The 20,173-nt window shown below is 42.3% G+C and overlaps 1 protein-coding gene across 1 annotated transcript in view; it reads left to right on the top strand.

The window, feature by feature from the left end:
* The window catches only part of LOC102002634 (protein kinase C-binding protein NELL1), a gene marked incomplete at its 3' end in the record, with an annotated part of 791,170 nt that overhangs the window by 431,790 nt on the left and 339,207 nt on the right, over nt 1-20,173 (top strand). The window contains exon 13 of the mRNA XM_013354877.2: nt 5,386-5,511. Coding sequence (XP_013210331.2) covers nt 5,386-5,511 — 126 coding nt within the window. The remainder of the gene's footprint in view (nt 1-5,385; nt 5,512-20,173) is intronic.

Below are 20,173 nucleotides of genomic sequence, written 5' to 3'. Positions count from 1 at the left end.
CTATGTGTTACTTTCATTGGTTAATAAAGAAACTGCCTTGGCCCTTTGATAGGACAGAAAATTAGGTAGGCGGAGTAAACAGAACAGAATGCTGGGAAGAAGGGAAGTGAGGCAATCGCCATGATTCTCTGACCCAAGACGGATGTAGGCTAGAATCTTTCCTGGTAAGCCACCACCTCATGGTGCTATACAGATTATTAGGAATGGGTTAATCAAGATGTGAGAATTAGCCATTAAGGGGCTGGAACTAATGGGCCAGGCAGTGTTTAAAAGAATACAATTTGTGTGTTGTTATTTCAGGGCATAAGCTAGCCAGGCGGCCGGAAGCTGGGCCGCAGGAACGCAGCCTGCTGCTCCATCTACACCTCCTACAGGTGGTGGTTCAATGAAAGCTAAACAAAAGAAAATTGAAATTGTCACAGTTTGCCAGGCTGTAGGTGGTGTTGTATGCCTTTAATCCCAGTACTCGGGAGGCAGAGACAGGCAGATCTCTGTGAGTTCGAGGCCAGTGTGGTCTGCAAGAGCTAGTTCCAGGACAGGTTCCAAAGCTACAGCAGAACCCTGTTCCTAAAAACAACAATAACAAATGGATCACAGTTTGACTTTCTACTGTTTTTTGCAGCTTTCCTTTGGTGCTATCTCTCTAGGCTGGTAGCATGGACGTTTTAGACACACAGAAACTAAAATTACAGGCATGACCTAAAAGCAAAAAACCAAGTCTACTGTAAGACACTTCCCTGAGCAGCTGAAAAGCCAGGTCACAAATCTGGAATGACTTCCAGAGAACAAGGGTTTGATTAAATTTTTGTGAGAATTTCTCTCTAGGATTTCATAACCACCGCCTTCTCTGTTGTTTTGAAAATACTTTTACTCAAGGCCTTAGATGCCTGTGAGGAATGAGAGGGTTGGTCTATTTGGATCACAGTGAGCATGCCATAGACAAATAACTTCTTCAGACCCAGAGGATGCGAGGATGAGAATGCGAGTTGCTGCACCTTCCTTACACCGGGTCTGTACTTAAACTGCCAACAGCCTGGGCAGGGCTGCTAAAACTGTAGCCTGGGGGAAATTCTGTTCCCCCAAACAATGACTCTGTTGCTGCCCCTAAAGCTAGTTTTATCTAAATCTCTTTTGGTCCTAATAAAACTCAAAAGGCCGAGAGTTAGAAAAGCAACTGACTTTCAGTACTGCTTGTCCTGGCTTTTTGGGAACCTCTTCTCTTTGGATGGATAGCTTGCTTAGTCTAGATATAGTAGGGAGGGCCTTGGACCTTCCCTAAAGCAATGTGCCTTACCCTCTTTGGAGGAGTGGATGGGGGGTGAGGTGAGGGGTAGATGGAGGAAATGGGGGTAGGGGAGGAAGTAGAAACTGGGATTAGTATGTAAAATAAAAAAAAAATAGCTGGTTTACTTTTTTAAAAAATAGATTAAAAAAAGAAAAAAAATAGCAACTAACTTTCTTTGCTGGCATCCCTGAAGTCACTCTCTTCTACATGGGCCCCAATTTAAAAAAAAAAAAAAAAAAAGAAAAGGAAAAAAAAATCCACTAAGCTCCTCCCTGCTACTTCCTGTCAACCGGATACTATCTCCGCCTCTCCGAGCCCAGATTAATTATATCTAATTAACACAAATGAAACACATTTACATAGTTAACAAAGGCAGCAGAAACAAATATAACATACCTTTGCCCATTTAAAATAATATTCTACCACAGTGGCCTGAGGGAAAAGAGCTCGGGTCTCCCTTGGAAGGAGCTGACAGGCATCCTTTGAAGGGCTGGTGCTCACTGCAGTCAGCAGCCTCGCTGTCAGCTGTGGCCACGGGTGAAGATTGAATCGCCTCGAAGGCAGGTCCTGACTAGTTTCTCATCTTGAAGAATGGTTGGGCATCCCAGCAGAGTGAGATGGACTTCAGTGTGGCTGTGAGCAAAATACCAACGTGATTTAGCCCTCGGCTTGGCCTACTCCAATCAATTCTCTTTCCTACAGCTGGAGTGATGTTTTAAAAACAGAAATTGGATTGTGTCACTGCCCTGACTCAAGTCCACGCTCCTTCATCTGGGCCGAGAGGTCTGGCGGGAGCTGGCCGGAGCTTTTTCTTTCAAGTCTAATTTCCAATAGGCAAAGCTTCTTGGAGCCGGCTCCTCGAACACCCTCTGCCATGTGGTGTATCATTTCTCTGTTTCACTTACACTTCGAGGGTCAGAAGAAACAGCATTCCCCAGAAGACCTTTCTGCATACAGAGTCTCCTTCTGTGACCCTCTCAGACTATGAAAAATGCTTTGTTAGAAAGTTTCATGTCTTTGGCAAAAATTATTAAAGGTTTTATAGGCTGTGAGGTCCAATGTGGCAATTTTCTCATTATTCTACCACAGAGCTCAGTAAAAACTAATTCATGTTTTCTTTTTAACTATTTAAATCCTTTTTTTAAAAAAATGGGATGGAGCCTATGCGCATAAGAGTGAAGTTGCCTGTAGGGGTCAGAAGAGGGCTTAGGATCCGTTGAAGCTGGTGTTAGTGGTTTTACTCCACCACGTTGGTGTGCTGAACACCAAACTCTGGTTCTCTATGAGAGAAGTATGCTATGCTATCTTAACCAAGGTTATCTCCAGCCCCCAAGGATGTAGCTCAGGCTGACTTCAAACTCATGATCCTCCTGTCTTCACCTCCTCAGCATACACTGCCAACACCACCAGCACAGCTGGCTGATTACGGTGCTTAGAAGTCATGGTTCCATGATTCTCTTCATGTCTGTCTCCACAGAGACTTAAAGGGTTTCTTTTATAGTTTCCCCTCTGTATACTCACCGCGTTCCTTACCGGATAAAGTCATGTTCATCTTTTAAGATCCACTTCCATAATCTCCTTCTTTGAGGTAACTAACACTTTGTCCTAGTCAGAGAAGGCTCAAGGATGTATCTCAGCAAAGCCATATTTCTGCATGATGCAATGCTTTCATGATGCCTGCTGACGACCTGCTTGTAACTCAGGGGCCCTTGCTGAAAGAAAATCTGTGTCTGTGTTTCCATGGTTTCTAAGGTAGCAACATGTAGAGGTAAGGTAAGCAGATGTGGAGGCAGATGCTGGCTCTGGTACAGATGTCGAGGCAGATGCTGGCTTACTATACTATTCTACCCACAAGGATATTCTTACCCTCAGGGTTCATCTGCAGTCATGTAGCCATGCTTAAATACGTGAGGATGGGGAAGTGTGATCCTGCTGTGTCCTGAAATAGGAAAACTCTCAGGAAAAATGTTAGCACCGAAACCTTCCTTAATACCTGGCTTCTCTTACAGCCCTTTCGCTTCCAGCAGGTTATCTACCACTTCCTATGGTCACACTAAAGATTTTCCATGAACAATAACTAAGCTGCTTTCTGTGCCTGCTGGCTTTATATCAGCTTGACACGAGCTATAGTTATCTGAAAGAAAGAAACTCAACTGAGGAACTTCCTTCAGAAGATCTGGCTATAGGAAAGCTGCTAGGACATTTTCTTGGTGGGGGAGGGTCTAACCCATTGTGGGTGGTCCTAGAGTCTGTAAGAAATCAGACTGAGAAAGCCATGAGCAGCAAGCCAGGAAGCAGCGCTCCTCCACGACCTCTGCATCAGCTCCTGCCTCTAGTCCTTGTCCTGTTTGAGCTCCTGTCCCAACTTCCTTTCATGGTGAACAGTAATATGGAAGTGTAAGCCAAATAAGTTCTCCCCTCTCCAAGTTGCTTTGGTTATAGAGTTTCACCACAGCAATAATGATACAAGCTAGGCCACCTTCAAAACAGTGTCAGGCTCTCTCTCTCTCTCTGAGTCCTAGTTGCACACGCAGGCATGAAAGAGGTGCGGAGCTGGTGCCACAATTCCTTTCCTCTGTCAAGATTCCTGCTGTAAGTGAGGTTCCCTGAGCATCCCTGGAGACATAGAGAGACACACAGGAAGTGGTTGGCTACTTGCACTCTTTCGTTAAGTTTTGGTGCTTTGTTCTCCTACCAAGGTTATGGGAGTCTTGTTAACTGTGCCTGTCCTCCCAAGACCTCAATTACCCAACAATAATTCTTATTTATAGCTTGACAGCCCTTTAGGACTGAAAAGAGAGTCTAATGTTATTCCACTGTGTTTTATTGGGAAATAAATCAAACTACTTTTCTTTCTAAAAAGTGAACAGATAAATAAGTTTTCTAGTGACTCAGTATAGCCATTTATTTCTGTTCTCTATAAATTAAGATATTAGGATGCCAATAATTATCTTATTGAAAAAACTGAATTTGACTTTTTTCAACTTGAAGGTCCTTTCAGCTGACATCATAGCTAATAAGACACGTACGAGTTCAAATCCCATGTCTAGCATGTTAAGTGCAGTGACTCAGACAGATAATTTAACTTCTCTGAACTTCCATTTTCTAGACTTTAAGATAGAGGTGATGCATATACTTCAATCATGGAATTACATTCGAATCAAGCTAGTCAATACCTTGGGTGAAACAAAGCATTCGGGTCAGAGCTGCTCATAGGCAAGCTGAGGAGGGCATAAAGGTTCAGAGTGCCAAATGCAAGTCTCTGTTAGTAACTATCAGACTCCAAACTAGATAACTATCAGACTCCAAACTAGACTTCGGGTTTTCTGTCTTGGATTCCTGTGCTCTTTTTACAACCCTGTAAACAATTATGTAACAATAGTTCGAACAAAATGAGCATAAACCAATTTTTGAAAACACCTCTAGAAAGATGTACTCTGTGTGTGCAGTTGTAAGGTATTTTCATCTTCATTGGGAGCTACGATAGACAGCAGATGACCCTGCGACCTCCATCCCAAAGACAATATGGTCTTCTGTTGAGTCATCCCGTTATCCTACCACCTGGTGCACAACCCCAGTGTCAGAGCGTGGAAACGCTGAGTTCACATCCCAGAGCAGCTGCTGTCTTCAATCTAGGGTAGAGTGTGGAGGAAACACCTGCAGAATCACTTGGTAACAGACTTCTGTAAGATACATAAGCAGAGAGGGACTGGATTCCTTGATCCCTCTGATGAGAGCCACACCATGTCCTGTGGATTCCTAATACATGTTAATAGGACTCAGTTTGGTGGATATAGAGCTCCTTAATTTGATGCACTTAAATAGAGTTTCTTACATGGTAAGAACTCCACAATTGATTTTGTCTCCCCCCCTTCTTGGGTTCTCAGCTGTGGTACCTCACCATGCATTTTTCCAGAACACTTATAACCCAGAATGGAGTCCAGTGCACCAGCTGGTTTTGCACCTAAGTGTTTGAATTGACTGCATCTTGCTTTTCCTGCTGACATCAGTGGGCATTCATCTTTCACAGTTTCCTTACAGGGTCATAATACTCTGACTTAATTGCTCCACTCGCCCTAACTGTGTTTCTTCTTTTTTAGATATTGACGAGTGTGCAGCTAAGATGCACTACTGTCATGCCAACACGGTGTGTGTCAACCTGCCGGGATTGTATCGCTGTGACTGCATCCCAGGATACATCCGCGTGGATGACTTCTCTTGTACGGGTGAGCATGAAGACCAGCGGCTGCTTTGCTAAGTCACTCTTGCTCTGTGCCATCCTTGTGTCCTCCTGTTATGTCCTCAGGCATAGAGTCTCACAATTTACCTACGGCATCTCCCCCTGCCTCACTTCAATATCATCTTTTGAGAAAGAATAATAATGAATGCAATTTTACCTGCATAATTGATTTCCACAGCCAGTATTTGTGCCTGCATGTGTGAACATTCATCAATGGGTGTGTGCATTGAAATTGAAGTCCCAGTTGCCTATGGTAACACTGAGGGACCAAGAGATGGTAGTTCTAAAAATAGGAAGTGTCATACTATTCTCTTGCTGTCATAATGAAATGTTTATTTTTCTACATATAGGAAAATGTCAGGAAAGATAATCATTAGATTGAGAAGGGTGGTAGGTGCATTTAGTGGTCAGAGATTGGGCATTGGGAGCCAGTTCAATAATATTTGGTGAATGCTTTCTTATTGTCAGTTTTTCGTCTCTTCTTTCTCTCCTAAACACTGGCCAGCCTGCAGTTCTGTGGTCAGGGGACCTGCCTCTGTGTGAGAGGCACCTAATTGTCACTTACCTAGTTCTATTGTATTTCTTTTATGCATATATGCATGTGTGTGTACATGTATGTGTCCGTATCAATGGTGCATGTATATACCTTCATCAACTTTATGATCTTGAGCGCAGCGTCTTTGAGATTCTACTCCCAGCTCCTATCTTTCTCCCGAGTTTCTGAATCACACATCCCATCTGTCATCCGAGTCAGGTCCTCCTAATATTTGTACAGTGAAGCTCTTCATGTCTCATCTCTACCGTGTTTTAAAAGCTGGCAGCAACTGTTTCATCTGTCCAGTTTTTACAGTCAAGCATCTGAGGGCTGTGCCCGATTCCTTTTCCTCCCTGGGAGGAGGGCTGATTGTACCTGTACTTTCAGTCTCCCCTCTCAAGTCTTGTTGGCTCTGTCTTAAGACACATACACGGCCCCGTCCCAGGTCTGTTCACTTCCTTATGTAGCTATACCATGCACGTGGAATTGCCTTTCTCTACTATTCCACTAGAAGCCATTTATGCGTGGGGGGGGGGTCAGAAGGAGCATTGGACCTCCCATTGCCACACCTTGGAGCTGGAGTTAAACATGTTTGTGAGTTGATTTTGTCTTGAGTGCTAGGAAGCAAACTCTGGTCCTCTGGAAGAGCAGCAAGCACTCTTTGACCACTGAGCAATCTCCCCAGCTCCCAAGAGAGTATTTTAATAAACGGAAACTTTACAAATGCACCCAGAACTCTCTAGTATATCTTAGTACACAGAAAATACAATCTGATCTTTATATTTCAACATAGGATGGCGATTTTATCCTTTCTGCCTCTAACTTCATTGCACAACACTTTCCTCCCACCATTATAGGGTGTTTACCTTCATCTTGTCTTCTCTGCCAATGAGCTTGTTTCCCTGTGAGCTGTCATCCCCTCTCGGATCTTCTTGGGAATATCTTCATCTTGGGTCTGTGCAGGGAGCTTGGTCTTGTTGAAATCTCAGCTTAGAAATGAGCCTTCCGCTGAGCAATGTAAATCCTGCCCCCCCCCCATCATAACACCTGAATTCAGTGCCCTGAGCATGAGAGCATCATATTGGATATGTTTCTCATATAAATTTTTTTTTTGGCTTTCCCCTTTATCTTGACCACGTACAACATTGCCCGACACGGACAGTGGTGTTCAGCCAGTACTTACTGAATGAATGAACATATTAAAGTAATAGACCATGGATGACCTTCCCACTTCAGAAACCCTCAGCTGTAAAATCTTGCTCACATCTCACAATTCATGAAGATTACTAAGTCTAATGTATGTGAAAATCGTTACTACAGCACTTAGACCAGCCAGGAGCGGATATTGTGCTGTAACAGATAGGCCTAAGCACAAGAAATTTCACAATGTCACCCTCACCCCACACTCCTGTTTATCCGTTGCTGATCAACAGGAGAGCTCTGCTTAGCATCGCTTTGGGGTTCAAGTCAATGGGAGAGTCACTGTGATGAAAACTGGAGGAAAGAGAATGGGGGAGGGGGAATGGGGTGTTCCCTGGAGCTATGAAATGCTCCCCCGGAGGTAATACTGATCTCAGCTCACAGGGAAGCGGGCGTTCAGCCCTGTGGTGTCCTCTGGTAGAGAACCAGAAATATTTGGTCACCCTGTTAATGGGTGCCGTAAACTGACTGGTACTTGATTCTTCACACAGTTGCTCCTGGCTCCGGAGATTCTCTCTAAGTAGTTCTACTACAGCAGTTAAGGAAGTAATTGGGAAGATGGTTTAGAAAGCAAGCAGGATATAGTATAACGATCAGCAGCAGAGGGCTTGACTAGCCTGTGAGGCCCTACATTCAAGATTCAGAACTGCAAAATAAAACACATCCTCAAGATTAAGTTTATTGTGTTATGTAATATGAGGGAGGCTCCAGCAGATAGTCATTAGAAAAGGGCCCTTGATTTTCAAGAAAGAGCACTAATTATTCTTATTTTTGCAAGCCAGAGGGAGCTACTGGAATTAACTGGCGTGTTCACATAGGGTGGCTGGATCACTTAGGATGTAATAATGGGACGCTTAGGTGGGAGGGGAGAGCCAAGAGACATCCTTTTGGTTCTTATTTCTTCTCTAGTCTAATTCAGGGGCCTCTGACAAATACTTTCACAGTAAACCATGTCCCCTGAACACTGGGAGCTCCCTTGCAAGAGGCTAAATATAGTCTTCAAGATGGAACCTGTCTCCACCCAATATTTGACATTTATTTATTGATAAGGCAGATTTCTTCCCTTAGTAGTGACTGGCTGATGTAACAAACAAGATGTGTGGTAGATTTCTGCCATAGATACATGCGCGCGCGCGCGCGCACACACACACACACACACACACACACACATCTCATTTCCAGATGAGAATTTACTGGAGAAATTGCCGGGCTTAAATGCATCTGTTGTTATACTAGGAGTTTGCATACCATTTTTGTTATTGACAGTCCTGATTCCAAAGATCACTGTAGTCTCCATCCTGGGTCAGTTACTTACTGTTGCTCTTCACTATTGGTTTTCTAGTGTGTTAAAAACCATATCTGTTTATCTTTCTTTTCTGTGTATTCCATGCAGGACTCTGACATCGCTCATTAGGCATTTAGTTAAGATTGAATGGGGACATCAGGAGACGTACTGAAAAATTTCATGCAGCCAATAGTTAGAGAGTCTAAAGTATATACGACAGATTTGGTGATTTGTTCAGCTGATTGGTTGATTCATGCATTCATTGCCTGACAAAGTCAATATGCAATCACTGTCTGTCGTGAATTAGAAAATATAGTCACCTAGATTAGGAGAAATGGTCCATGCACTTACAGAGTTCATGGCTAATGAGGGACCAACTTCACATTGAGAAAGATCTTATTTATTTACCACCACAATACTCCATTTGTCAAACCAGCCTATCTTCAGGAGCTAGGAGGGAGTAATGACTCTTGGATGTTAAACGCTGTTTGATCTTTACTCCTTAACAAATATAACAGAAGGGTCCTACACCACCTGCCCAGAATAGCTTCTGCCAACAGTCCTCTCAGAGGCGGGTACCTGGAACAGGAGATGCCATGCTGGTCCTGGAGAAGAGAAGTCAAACAGAAAACACACACAAAGCAGAGTCCATTTGCTTTTATTCATTTTTTTTTCTTGTTGAGATTTGAAAGAAGCATGGGCCTGGGTCTCTGCTAGTAGAGCGCTCCCCTGACATGCATAGAACCTGGGGCCCTGTCACAAGCACTATGCAAAACCAAGTTTAGGGGAGCACATTGCTAGTCTTAGCATTTGGGAGGTAGAGGCTAACACCGACCTTTTTACCTACCTATTGAGCGACAACACACTCAGAGTTTCACACTGAGACAAGTGATCTAGATCTTGAAAGTGTAGCTCAATTTTTGCTCCTGGAGACTCAAGGCTGTCTAACACTATGCATTCTACATAAGTCTCCTCAGCAATTTTCTCTGGCGTTTGAAGAATGAACTGTAACACATTTGGCTTTTAACACAGGGGGAGGTGTTTGCCTTGAAAGTTGTGTCAGTCTGGAGCGCTTTCTCTCCCGTCTGCAGTTCCTTAGTGGCCCCTTTATGAATCTTGAAAGGCTGAGGGAGGTTATTGGGGTATTTAGCTTCGTGTGTCAGAGAGAGACTTTTCTTTCCTGAGTTCTCCCTCCATTTTTGAAATGGTTGGCAGATGGATTTGTTGGCTTCTGACTTTCATTTCTCCCCAGCTAAACTCCTCATGCTTTGGCTGGTTGCTAAGATGTTATCATTTGAGACGCAGGAAGCTTTAAAGAGATTCTTGTTATTTACAGCAGAAGCATGTGGCGGTAGGACAGGTGCTTGACAGGACTGGGCAAACATTTGTGTTTATGCCAAAAACTTCCGATGAGGGTAGGACATAAAGAGAGAAAGTGAGATAGCAAACACCCCTTGTGACTTTTATTACCTCACTGAAAAGATTTTTCTTTTCTTAATATTGGTGCGGAAAAACCCTTGAAAGAAGCGCATGTTTGAAATATTCCAATGAAGCTTAAAGACTGGTATCAAAATCTATTAAATTAATAGTTAGAATTAAGCACCTTATAATGAAGCAAGGTTTGGCAAGCCCTGAAATGCCTTGTGAGGAACAGTAGGAATTTTAGGACAGTTTTCTAGACTATGTCTCAGCAAAAGGTTGATGATATACACTGGATTTCCAAATATAAGGTGTTGGTATTTTTCCACGTAGAATCATGGGCCGGGTGAAGCAGAGAGAATATTCCGCAGCTGAATAGGATGATGCTGTGAATTATCCATAGCTGTCGAGGATACGCATGTGCTTGCTTCAGAAGGCTTGTGATTTGTATTGTGAGTTGTCTGTCAGCATGGGGGCAGGTTATTGAAGTGATTACTTGTGTTTTTGATTTAAGAAGAGGTGATGGAATTGTAATGATGAAATGAGTCAGAAGCCTATAGACAATAATTTATCAAATATTGACTAAGAAAAGTTGCAACAAGACTTAAATTTTTGGGTATTTAAATACCCACGTAGAAGGTCTGATGATTTTGAAAAGATAATTGCTGTTTGTTTTAATTTGTTGGCTTTTCCTTTCCTCCATATAAACAGATAAGGGGACTCTTATTGCCCACCACTCCTCCTTCCCAAAGCAGGAATGTGACTCTACCAAAGTCGCAATCCAGTCATAACTGGTTAGGACGGAGATTGCCAACCTTCACCTCAGGTAGACATGCCTGAAATGTTTTAGGAAGAGGGTTAATTGTGCCCTGTGCAATTTGGATTTCTTTGTGTTTGAGGTTGTCAAGGGACCTTTGCACTTTTGGTGAAATATCCACGTGTGCCGTCAAGGTTGGGGGTCACTGCTTCCGCAGAGAACAGAGGGAGTTGACATGTGTGGAGAAAAAAGTACGACTAGATAATTATTTTCTACATCATACTTGAAAAAAGAATTACCTTGAAATGGTGGTGGCAGACAAGCAGTTGGGAGGGTAGTGAAAGCAGAAACTCAAACTGTTCAGAGAGAAAGGCCCTGCCTTCCAAGACTGTACTTTCTTTGAAATGGGCAAGACCCAGGAAAGGAGGGCTATGAGATATCCCCCTAAGTGACAAACACTCAGAATCTTGAGCTGGGCCATAAATGCCCTGGTAGGACAAGCTGGGTATCTCCACAATGACTTCTATGTTACTTGTGTAGATTGAATATTCTGTGCCAGCACCTTGGGTATTTGGAGTCCTCTAGAGGTGACATGACCCAAGAGAAGTATGGAGTGCCCACAATGACCAGAGCATTGCCACAGAAACCTTGGGTCTCAGAACCACTCAAGGGAAATTGAAGAAATTATACATCTTTTTTGTTTACCTTTATTATTTATTATTATGCACCTGCATTACTTATATATTTTTGGACAGGGCATCTCTTCTCATCACAAATGATCAAAGTTGAAGTCAAAAAAGGAGCAAAGTATATTACAGTCTCTCTTAAGAGGGATTGTGTAGGCAAAAAATTATTGCAAAGTCTAGTAACTTTGGTTATTTTATTACATCTACATTGGTAATACTGGAAAATTCAGTGTTAATATCATGCTGAGATGAATTCAGTTAGGAAAAATGCATGTTGAGGAGGCCATAAGAGAATGTTTAATTTGAACTTTTATGATGGAAGTCATTCTGAAGGACATGGCCACTGTTGGGCTTCTTTGTTGCTTTAAGTGGAGTATTTTTTCTTCCCAGTCTGTGTTGTGAAGGAGCTGAATCACATGGGCCACTGTGGAGCAACCGGGACAAATGATGGAGCTCACCCCTGGGGCGTTTGTGCACAAACCTATTAAGTACTAGGTTGCCCTTGACCCAAATTCATCATAATGGCTGGTGAATTTTTCTGTGCGTGCTTTTGTTGGAGTTGTTCTTTCAGGATGACAATTAAGCGTCTCATAAAGGGGTTTGATTAAGGGTGCCCAAGCACTTAAGAATTGTATAGGCTGGGTTACAGACCTACCACATCAGCATCTGGGTCATGCAGTGAGTAGGTGTTTCTCTCTAACAACCCAGCTTCCCATCTTACATTCTTTATTTCCATTCTAAAGATAAGTATGCGCGCGCCTGTGTGTGTGTGTGTTGTATGTGTCTGTGTTCAGGGGGACAGATAGAGAGATGGAGTCAGATCAGATACAAGGTTTTTCTTAAACATTTTATAAAGTGTAATGAAGTATCTTTTCCTTTCAGGTTCACTGAAAATGTTCACTCCCTATCCCATCGAGTAGGTAAATTCTCATTAGTACCATGATTTGTTTATGTCGCTTGCATACTATGAGAATTTGAAAGACATTAAATTATCTACCTCTTTATCAGTATCCACATTTCGTTGTCAAACAATTGGAAGGACGCTGTTATCATGGTGTGTGTGAAAAAGAGGGAGAGTTCATGTGATTATAACTGAATAAATCAAAAGCAAAATACAATCAGAACAACAGCCAGTGGCTCAACTGCCTTGTGAGGTAAACTTTCTCATATGGCTCATAACCCCAAGATATCCGTCCCAGCCAGTGGATTGGGAACAGTGGTCCCTGATAAACGTAGGGGAGAGAAATGGAGAGTTCAAGAGACACGAGAAATGATGGCAAGACCGTATTTCTGATAAAACCACCGTTTATTACATCCTCAGAAGCTGTTATATAGCAAATGGGCAAGGGGGAGGGGAGATGTGTCAGGTCTGTTGGAATTCAGGCCTGGAGCCGTCCCTAGCTAATAAGTAAGTACTGAGGGTCTGTGCTTGTTGACTAACAAAGGAAAATATTAATGTTTTCTAAAAGCCTGGTGCCCGAAGGTCTCACTAGGCTAATGTCCTAGGTCCAGAACTTGCCTGCAAAGGTGAATATCTTAGTTGTAACTTAAGATGGCTGTAAACAAAACATAGATCTCAAAATACAGGTCTTTGCTTCCAGCACAGAGACATGGCTTCTCAGCAAATTCAGCTGCTCCATTTCATCTTAAGCATACCAATTCTTCTAGATTCTTACTCTGTTTTTCCTTCATGATAGTTTGGAACTCGATCATGTTCTTCTCATAGTTTTAAAGTTATCAAAACCTTTTCAAGCTCAACCACATCTCAAGCTCATAAAAGAAAGCCCAATTCCTTCCTTCCGGTCTTTTCTTGGGACTCAGAATGTCTTCATCTGAAGCACCACTCCCATAGATTTACTGCAGTGCCCTACTGACTAAAAGTAGTTTGTTGTGCCCATTCATGAAATGTATCTTGAAGAGGTGAAGAGAGGTTCTTTGAATAGAATATTTATCCTCTCTGAGCCTAGGGAAAGGAACAGCTTCTTATGTATACTTTGTCAGATTTCTATCAACATTGTGTGTTATGTTGTCAGGGAAGGAGAAAATTTGTGTGTAAGTAGCAAGTATGTATGTGTGGTGTATCTCTCTCTCTGTGTAGTGTGTGTGTGTGTGTGTGAGAGAGAGAGAGAGAGAGAGAGAGAGAGAGAGAGAGAGAGAGAGAGAGTGTGTGTGTGTGTGTGTGTGTGTGTGTGAGAGAGAGAGAGAGAGAGAGAGAGAGAGAGAGAGAGAGAGAGAGAGAATGTGCATATGTGTTTCTGTATGTTCGTGAGTGTGTGGGTGTGTAGATCCAAAGTTGTATAGGCAACTGGCAACATGTATTATAGTATATTCAAACTTTGAATACATTTCTGAAGGTTGAAATAATGAAAATAGCAATGTTCTTAAAATGATGTGTGACCATCTGTAGATGGACATATTATATATTTCTTTTTTTTTATTTATTTATTTATTAAAGATTTCTGTCTCTTCCCCGCCACCGCCTCCCATTTCCCTCCCCCTCCCCTCCCCCAATCAAGTCCCCCTCCCTCGAAAGCCCAAAGAGCAATCAGGGTTCCCTGCCCTGTGGGAAGTTCAAGGACCTCCCACCTCCATCCAGGTCTAGTAAGGTGAGCATCCAAACTGCCTAGGCTCCCAAAAAGCCAGTACGTGCAGTAGGATCAAAAACCCATTGCCATTGTTCTTTAGTTCTCAGTAGAGAGAGCATGAGCAAGGAACTCAGGACCGTGAGGGGTGCACCCACACACTGAGACAATGGGGATGTTCTATTGGGAACTCACCAAGACCAGCTGACCTGGGTATGAAAAAGCCTGGGATAAAACCGGACTCGCTGAATATAGCGGACAATGAGGTATTATATATTTCTATATAGATCAAAAGTAGGCATTTTCATACATTGCTGCAACCTTTCTTGTGGGTTACCTGATGAGCGTATCAGAAGCAACTTACTCATAGCAGCTCATCTCTGAGAGGTGACCTGTCACAGCTACTGACATAAAGTTTCCTTGTGGCCACTCATTTCATTAATTGTTTAGGAGGAAAGAAAAGACTGGAGACGCTGCAGGTATTCAGCAGTAGAGATTTGGTTAGTTTACATTGTATACGTATCATAGGATGTAATATATAATTAACATTGAGAGGGCCCCTTTCATAAGATTCACATGACATAGGGTGATGAGATGAAAGGCAGGAATATTACTTTATAATTGAAATAACAAGTAGAAATTACAGTTGTACACACTTAGGTGTGCACATGGATACAAACACAGTTGGGAATGTTGATAACATAAGTAGGAAATTAGAGCAAATGATTGGCTGACATTTTCTCTTCCTTTCTACATGTTTTTCAAATCAGAAAATTATGGAAAGAGCAGCTGCTAAGAGAAAACTGGAGAAGCTTATCATCCATAAAAATCATTTCAAAGGCGGTCAATCTGTGTTAAGTCAATCTAAGAATTTCTTAGATCCTAAAGAATTAATGGAGTTATTAAAATCTAGAGATTATGAAAGGGAAGTAAAAGGATCAAGAGAGAAGGTCATTAGTGATTGAAAGACCCTCGTTTTCAAGGGCAGTGGGAGAAATCCCCCAGACTCAATAATTCAGGCCAACAGATGCAATCAGCAAGAGGTGTCTTTATTGATTACACAGGCATCTGTGGGTGCAACAGTAGCTTACGCCAACTGAGCACCCTGAGGCAAATTCAAACAGCCATATTTAGAGGGAAAAATGATTACATAAGAGGGTAGTATAGCACAAGCATTTCATTGGCTCTCAAATTGGTGGGCTTAGCTCATCCGGGGAATGGCCCCACATCTATTCTCGAATTTCCCTGAAATACCATAAAGACAGATAAAAACACCCTGCAGCGAGTAGACAGTTTAGATAGGATATCTTGGGGGGTGGAGTATTCCCTCTCCTTAGTCCCGAAAACCCACAAAGCTAGATATAGCACTTCGCAGCAAGTTGACAATTTAGATAGAATGCCTTGGGGGGTGGAGTATTCTCTTCCTTAGCCTAGTCAGTGAGTCTGCAACCCATAGATATCCAGTTTTAGCATCAGCTGAGCCCGGGGGCCCAGCTAAATTTTCAGCAGAGTTTAACATAGTATGTGGGCACGGGGGTCTTTCAAGTATGGGGGGTATTTCATGATGAAGGGCTAGAATTGTTATTAGATTGAAGTGATCTCATAGATCAAATGAAGGCCTCAAGACAGATTAAAGAGAAAACAGGGATATTCAAGATACTAGAAAATTCTGAAGATTCCATTGCAGATTGTTTGTTTTAAAACAATGCTAAATGGCCTTTAAAAACTTTTACACCCATTCTGGTAACTTGCCTACTGGCTTTGGATTTTGTCAGTTTATATAATGTAACTAGTATTGTTACATACTAGAAATGATAATTTTCTGAGATTTATTAAGTATAAATTTCCTATTAAATTTAGGTTTTTTAGGTAGTTTTGGGGACTGGGTTGTACTTTTGAGTGTGGTCTTTGAATATTGTCTAATTTGTACTTAACAGCTGGCAAGTTTATGCAGTCTTCCTGTGGAAGTTTAGTGTCTCCCTCAACCCCTTTAGTGATGTAATTCATGGGCTTTGAACTTCAATTATGGAGCAGGATTTTGATGGGGGAGATTGATTGAAATTGTTTTTTCTGTTGCTGAAGTAAACTGTTTGATTTTGAGTCAGTAAGATGACTTACCAAATAAATGTTTATTATAATATGAAAAAAACTTTTTTACATACAAGAATTAAAGTCACTTATTTCTCCATATTTTTTAAAACTTTTCGAAGACAAGAATATAATATCAGAAAACATGCCATTAAAACATTAGAAAACAAAAAGACTGACAAAGATGACATTGTTTGCCCAGACAAATCTCTCAATGATGATCTCATTAGCTTTTTTTTTAATTGAGTGTTTTTAACTCGATAGTGCAGTGGTTCTCAACCTTCCTAATGCTACAACCTTTTAACACAGTTCTTCATGTTGTGGTGATCCTCAGCCATGAAATTATTTCACTGCTGCTTTATAACTGTTGTTCTGCTGCTGATATATTTATATGAACTATAAATATCTGATATGCAGGATATTTAATATTTGAGTCCTGTGGGAGGGCTGTACCACCCCCAGTGGGGTCACAACCCACAGGTTGGAATGTGCTGCCATAGAGTTCATTCCTTCTGTCTTCAGTCATATGGTAGGTGCCAATCTGTAGTAGGAAGGAGTCTGCTTGCTTGTCCCGGCCATCCAGAACCAAAATAACCACACAGAAACTGTATTAATTAAATCACTGCTTGGCCCATTAGCTCTAGCTTCTTATTGGCTAACTCATATTAATTTAACCCATTTCTATTAATCTGTGTATCACCACGTGGCAGTGACTTACCAGGTAAAATTCAGCATGTCTGCCTCTGGCCGCAGATCCATGGCGTCCCTCTTGACTCCGCCCTTCCTCCTTCCAGCATTCAGTTTCATCCCCCCTCCCCACCTAAGTTCTGCCCTATCAATAGGCCAAAGCAGTTTCTTTATTCGTTAATGGTAATTACAGAACACAGAGGGGACTCCCACATCAAAAGTGACTGCCGATTTTATGCCTAGAGAGGGCATATTCTTCACCCACTCCTTACACAGGGTGAGGGGTGAAGATGCTTTGTAAAGGCCCTGGTGATGGAATAACCTCCCAGAGGCCTCACCTCCAACGGGAATTCCAGAATGCAGCAAACATCTAACTCACTACAGATGCTGCCGTCCTCCTTAGGTACCCGACACCTGACATCAGGTCCTACCGCTTTGTAGATACAAGTTATTCTGGTGTAGTTTCCTAAACCAGAAGGTTTGCCCAGGCTTTTCTGCACCAGGGTTAAGACAAAGAGAGATACTGAGGAAGGCACAAAAGACCTAGAGGGTTTCCTTGGTGAAGTGGCCTTTAAGTCACAATCAGGAAACAGCTTCGTGTAGCTCCTTCCAGTTGTTCACTGATAAATTGTGCCAAGGCAATATATAGTTTTCCTTTCCTTTTTTTGGACCTTGAGAGATTAAAGTTTTAGTCAGAGAGGTTCTGATTACAAATTAGGTTTCTTCTGAAAAGAGTTTAGTCTCTCTGTCTCTCTTTTAAAGAGAATTTTACAAACTATTACTTTTCTAATTCTGTGATTCTGTAAGATTTGGTTCCTGACCCCTAGGAGGTTATGGTCTCTTTGGGAGACATAAAATTTACATTTAAGGAGAATAACTTTATAGGGCATATAACTGACTGCTAAAGTGTGAGATACGGGCGATAAATGCCAGAGAACACAGATAGCAGGAGGAAGAAGGTAGTTACTTCGAGGGAGAGAACATGTGCCTCCCTTCCTCCCTCGGCCTGTCTGAGCTGAGGGAAGTTGGGTTTTAAGGTCTGAACATGATAGAGGCAGTTCAAGACTGTCAGGTGGTCAGACGTTCAACCGAAGCAATGGGCGTGCTTTCCACATCCCCTCTTGCCTGCAGTGAGCTGCTTCAGGAGGATGGGTTAAGAAAGTCAGGGTCGGCTTGTGAAGAGTTGTGAAACAACATCCTCGATGTGAAATGTCAGCCCTCACTCTAAACTCCTCCCCCTTTGCAGAGCATCCAATGAAGAATCACCGGGTTTTATAGTGGCTTTCTGATTTTGGTAGTCGATACAAGAAGGGAGTTTGGAAGTTCTTGTATACTGTTACTGATTGTCTGCCCATGTTCTGCCTGGAAAACCATGATTTTTTATGGAAAGTGTCTTTAATAAAGCTGGATACAGTTTGGCTTGGAAAAAAAAAAAAAAAAAGAAGAGGACCAGTGTGAACCGGGCTTGAGGAGACAACCTTTGTAGCGACACAGAATACATCCCTTAATTTAAAGCAAAGTCATGTCTTCTTGAGCCCCAATTTTTAGGTTGTTATGGAGAAAACACTGAAAAAAATGTTTTGTTTAGACATTTATTTCTTCCCCAGAAAGGAAGCCCCTTGAACTCTGAGCACCTTTGGTAGCTACAAGCTTTTCCAGGGTAGCATCTAGTTAGTCCTTAAGGGCAGCCATGGGACAAATTGGCTTCAAAAGATGGATAAAAAGCTTGTTGGAAGTTGGACGGCAGGATGAGGGGTTGTTTTCTTGGAGTCTGTCCCTACTGGGACTTAGAGCATACAGATGGAGTACAGAAAGTAGAAATCAGTCAAGTCACAAAAGGCTTTTCTCAGCCATGACAGTAATGTACGAACACAGTAGTAACAGAGAAACTAAGAAGAAAACAATTCGTGATTCTCTATATAGTGAAAAAAATTCACATTGTTACCGCTGGTGACTATTTTTTTAAGCCTAACTTATTCCCCAAGCATTTCCTAAACTGGCCAAGTTCCTGTCAGAGCACAAGTATTTATGGTTGAAAAATATTCTCCCTCATGGTGGCTGCATCATCTCAGCTTTCCCCATACTTAAGAAGGACTGACATCCAGTCACCTCTCTGTCTTCCTTTGGTTCCATGGGACGTCTACGAGTCTCCTTCCCCCTCTGTTTTGACAGTCTTTGTTCCACTCCATATGAATGGAAAGTGAGTCAGAGCAGTGCAGGAGATGCACACGCTTCACCCGTCCATGACAGACAGAAGGAATGAGCGCCTGCCTGGTGTTGACTTAAACACATTGTAAAAAAGAGTAACATATTAAATATCTAAAATCTGTGTAATCTGTGGGTACATACATGAGTTGGTGAACTTGCCTTTGTATGTATGTGTAAAGACCTCACAGACAGTCCCCCAAAATTAAAAATAGAATTATCTGAGATGGCAATTCTACATTGGGTGTACCCCAAAAATGAAAAATAGTGTCTTGAAGAGATTATTTTACACCAGTACTGGCCACATGAGAGACGCTAAGTGCAGATATCAGGGGCTCACCAGAAGACAACCAGACAAGCAGAATGCAGCAGAGGTGCAGCAAGGCTGTTCCCTTGACAGGGAATTCAGGAACACGCTATGGCAAGGATGACACTCTAGCACACTAGACTGCGTGGAGTAAGCCAGCCACTGGCAGGCAAGCGCTGTGAATCTAGTCCTGTGAAGCAGCCAGAGCAATCAAATCGTCAGAGGCAGGAAGTAAAATGTCCACATGGCCATATGCTGGTAGACAACATAAATAAGCCTGATACCATAGAATGGTACTTGAGAAAATAGTGAAAATGGTAAATTCTGTTGAGTGGGCTTTGGCACTGCAAAAAGTTAGAGTAAAAATGTCTTCAGGGCAAGATTTCTTCCTGTGTAGAAACCAGACTTAGCGTGACTTTCCTTGCGTCTCTATCACACATTGGTCATCAACTTCTTTTCTAATTCATATTGTAACTTACTGATTCTTGGCTTTGTTTGTGCATCTATTAAATATCGATTGAAAATGTTCTATCAGGTGCAATTATGTGTGTCAGGGATATGTCAGTGAATGAAGGAGGTAAGCTTTTGCTTTGAGTTGTGCTGTGCTCTGGCTGGGAGCGATGAACCGTGAGACACTGAGCATTTTGGGCTGTAAGAGGATATGCACCATGCGGAAGGATATGCTGAGGGAGGGAGACCAGTGTAGGATGCGCGGTTGTGTCATGTTACTTGGAATGGCATAGAAATATCTCACTGATGGTACCTGGGAGAAGGGAAGGAGCCAGTTCCTTTGCTGTATGGAATGCTGTTGTCCTCTGGAAATCACACACTGTGTGCTGCACGGTGGAAAAGGCACACTGTGTGCTGCACGGTGGAAAAGGCACACTGTGTGCTGCA

This window comes from Microtus ochrogaster, unplaced genomic scaffold (assembly GCF_000317375.1).
Source record: "Microtus ochrogaster isolate Prairie Vole_2 unplaced genomic scaffold, MicOch1.0 UNK76, whole genome shotgun sequence".
Taxonomy (NCBI): Eukaryota; Metazoa; Chordata; class Mammalia; order Rodentia; family Cricetidae; genus Microtus; species Microtus ochrogaster.
Note: the sequence above shows the minus strand (reverse complement) of the source record. Positions and strands in the feature narration are given on the sequence as shown.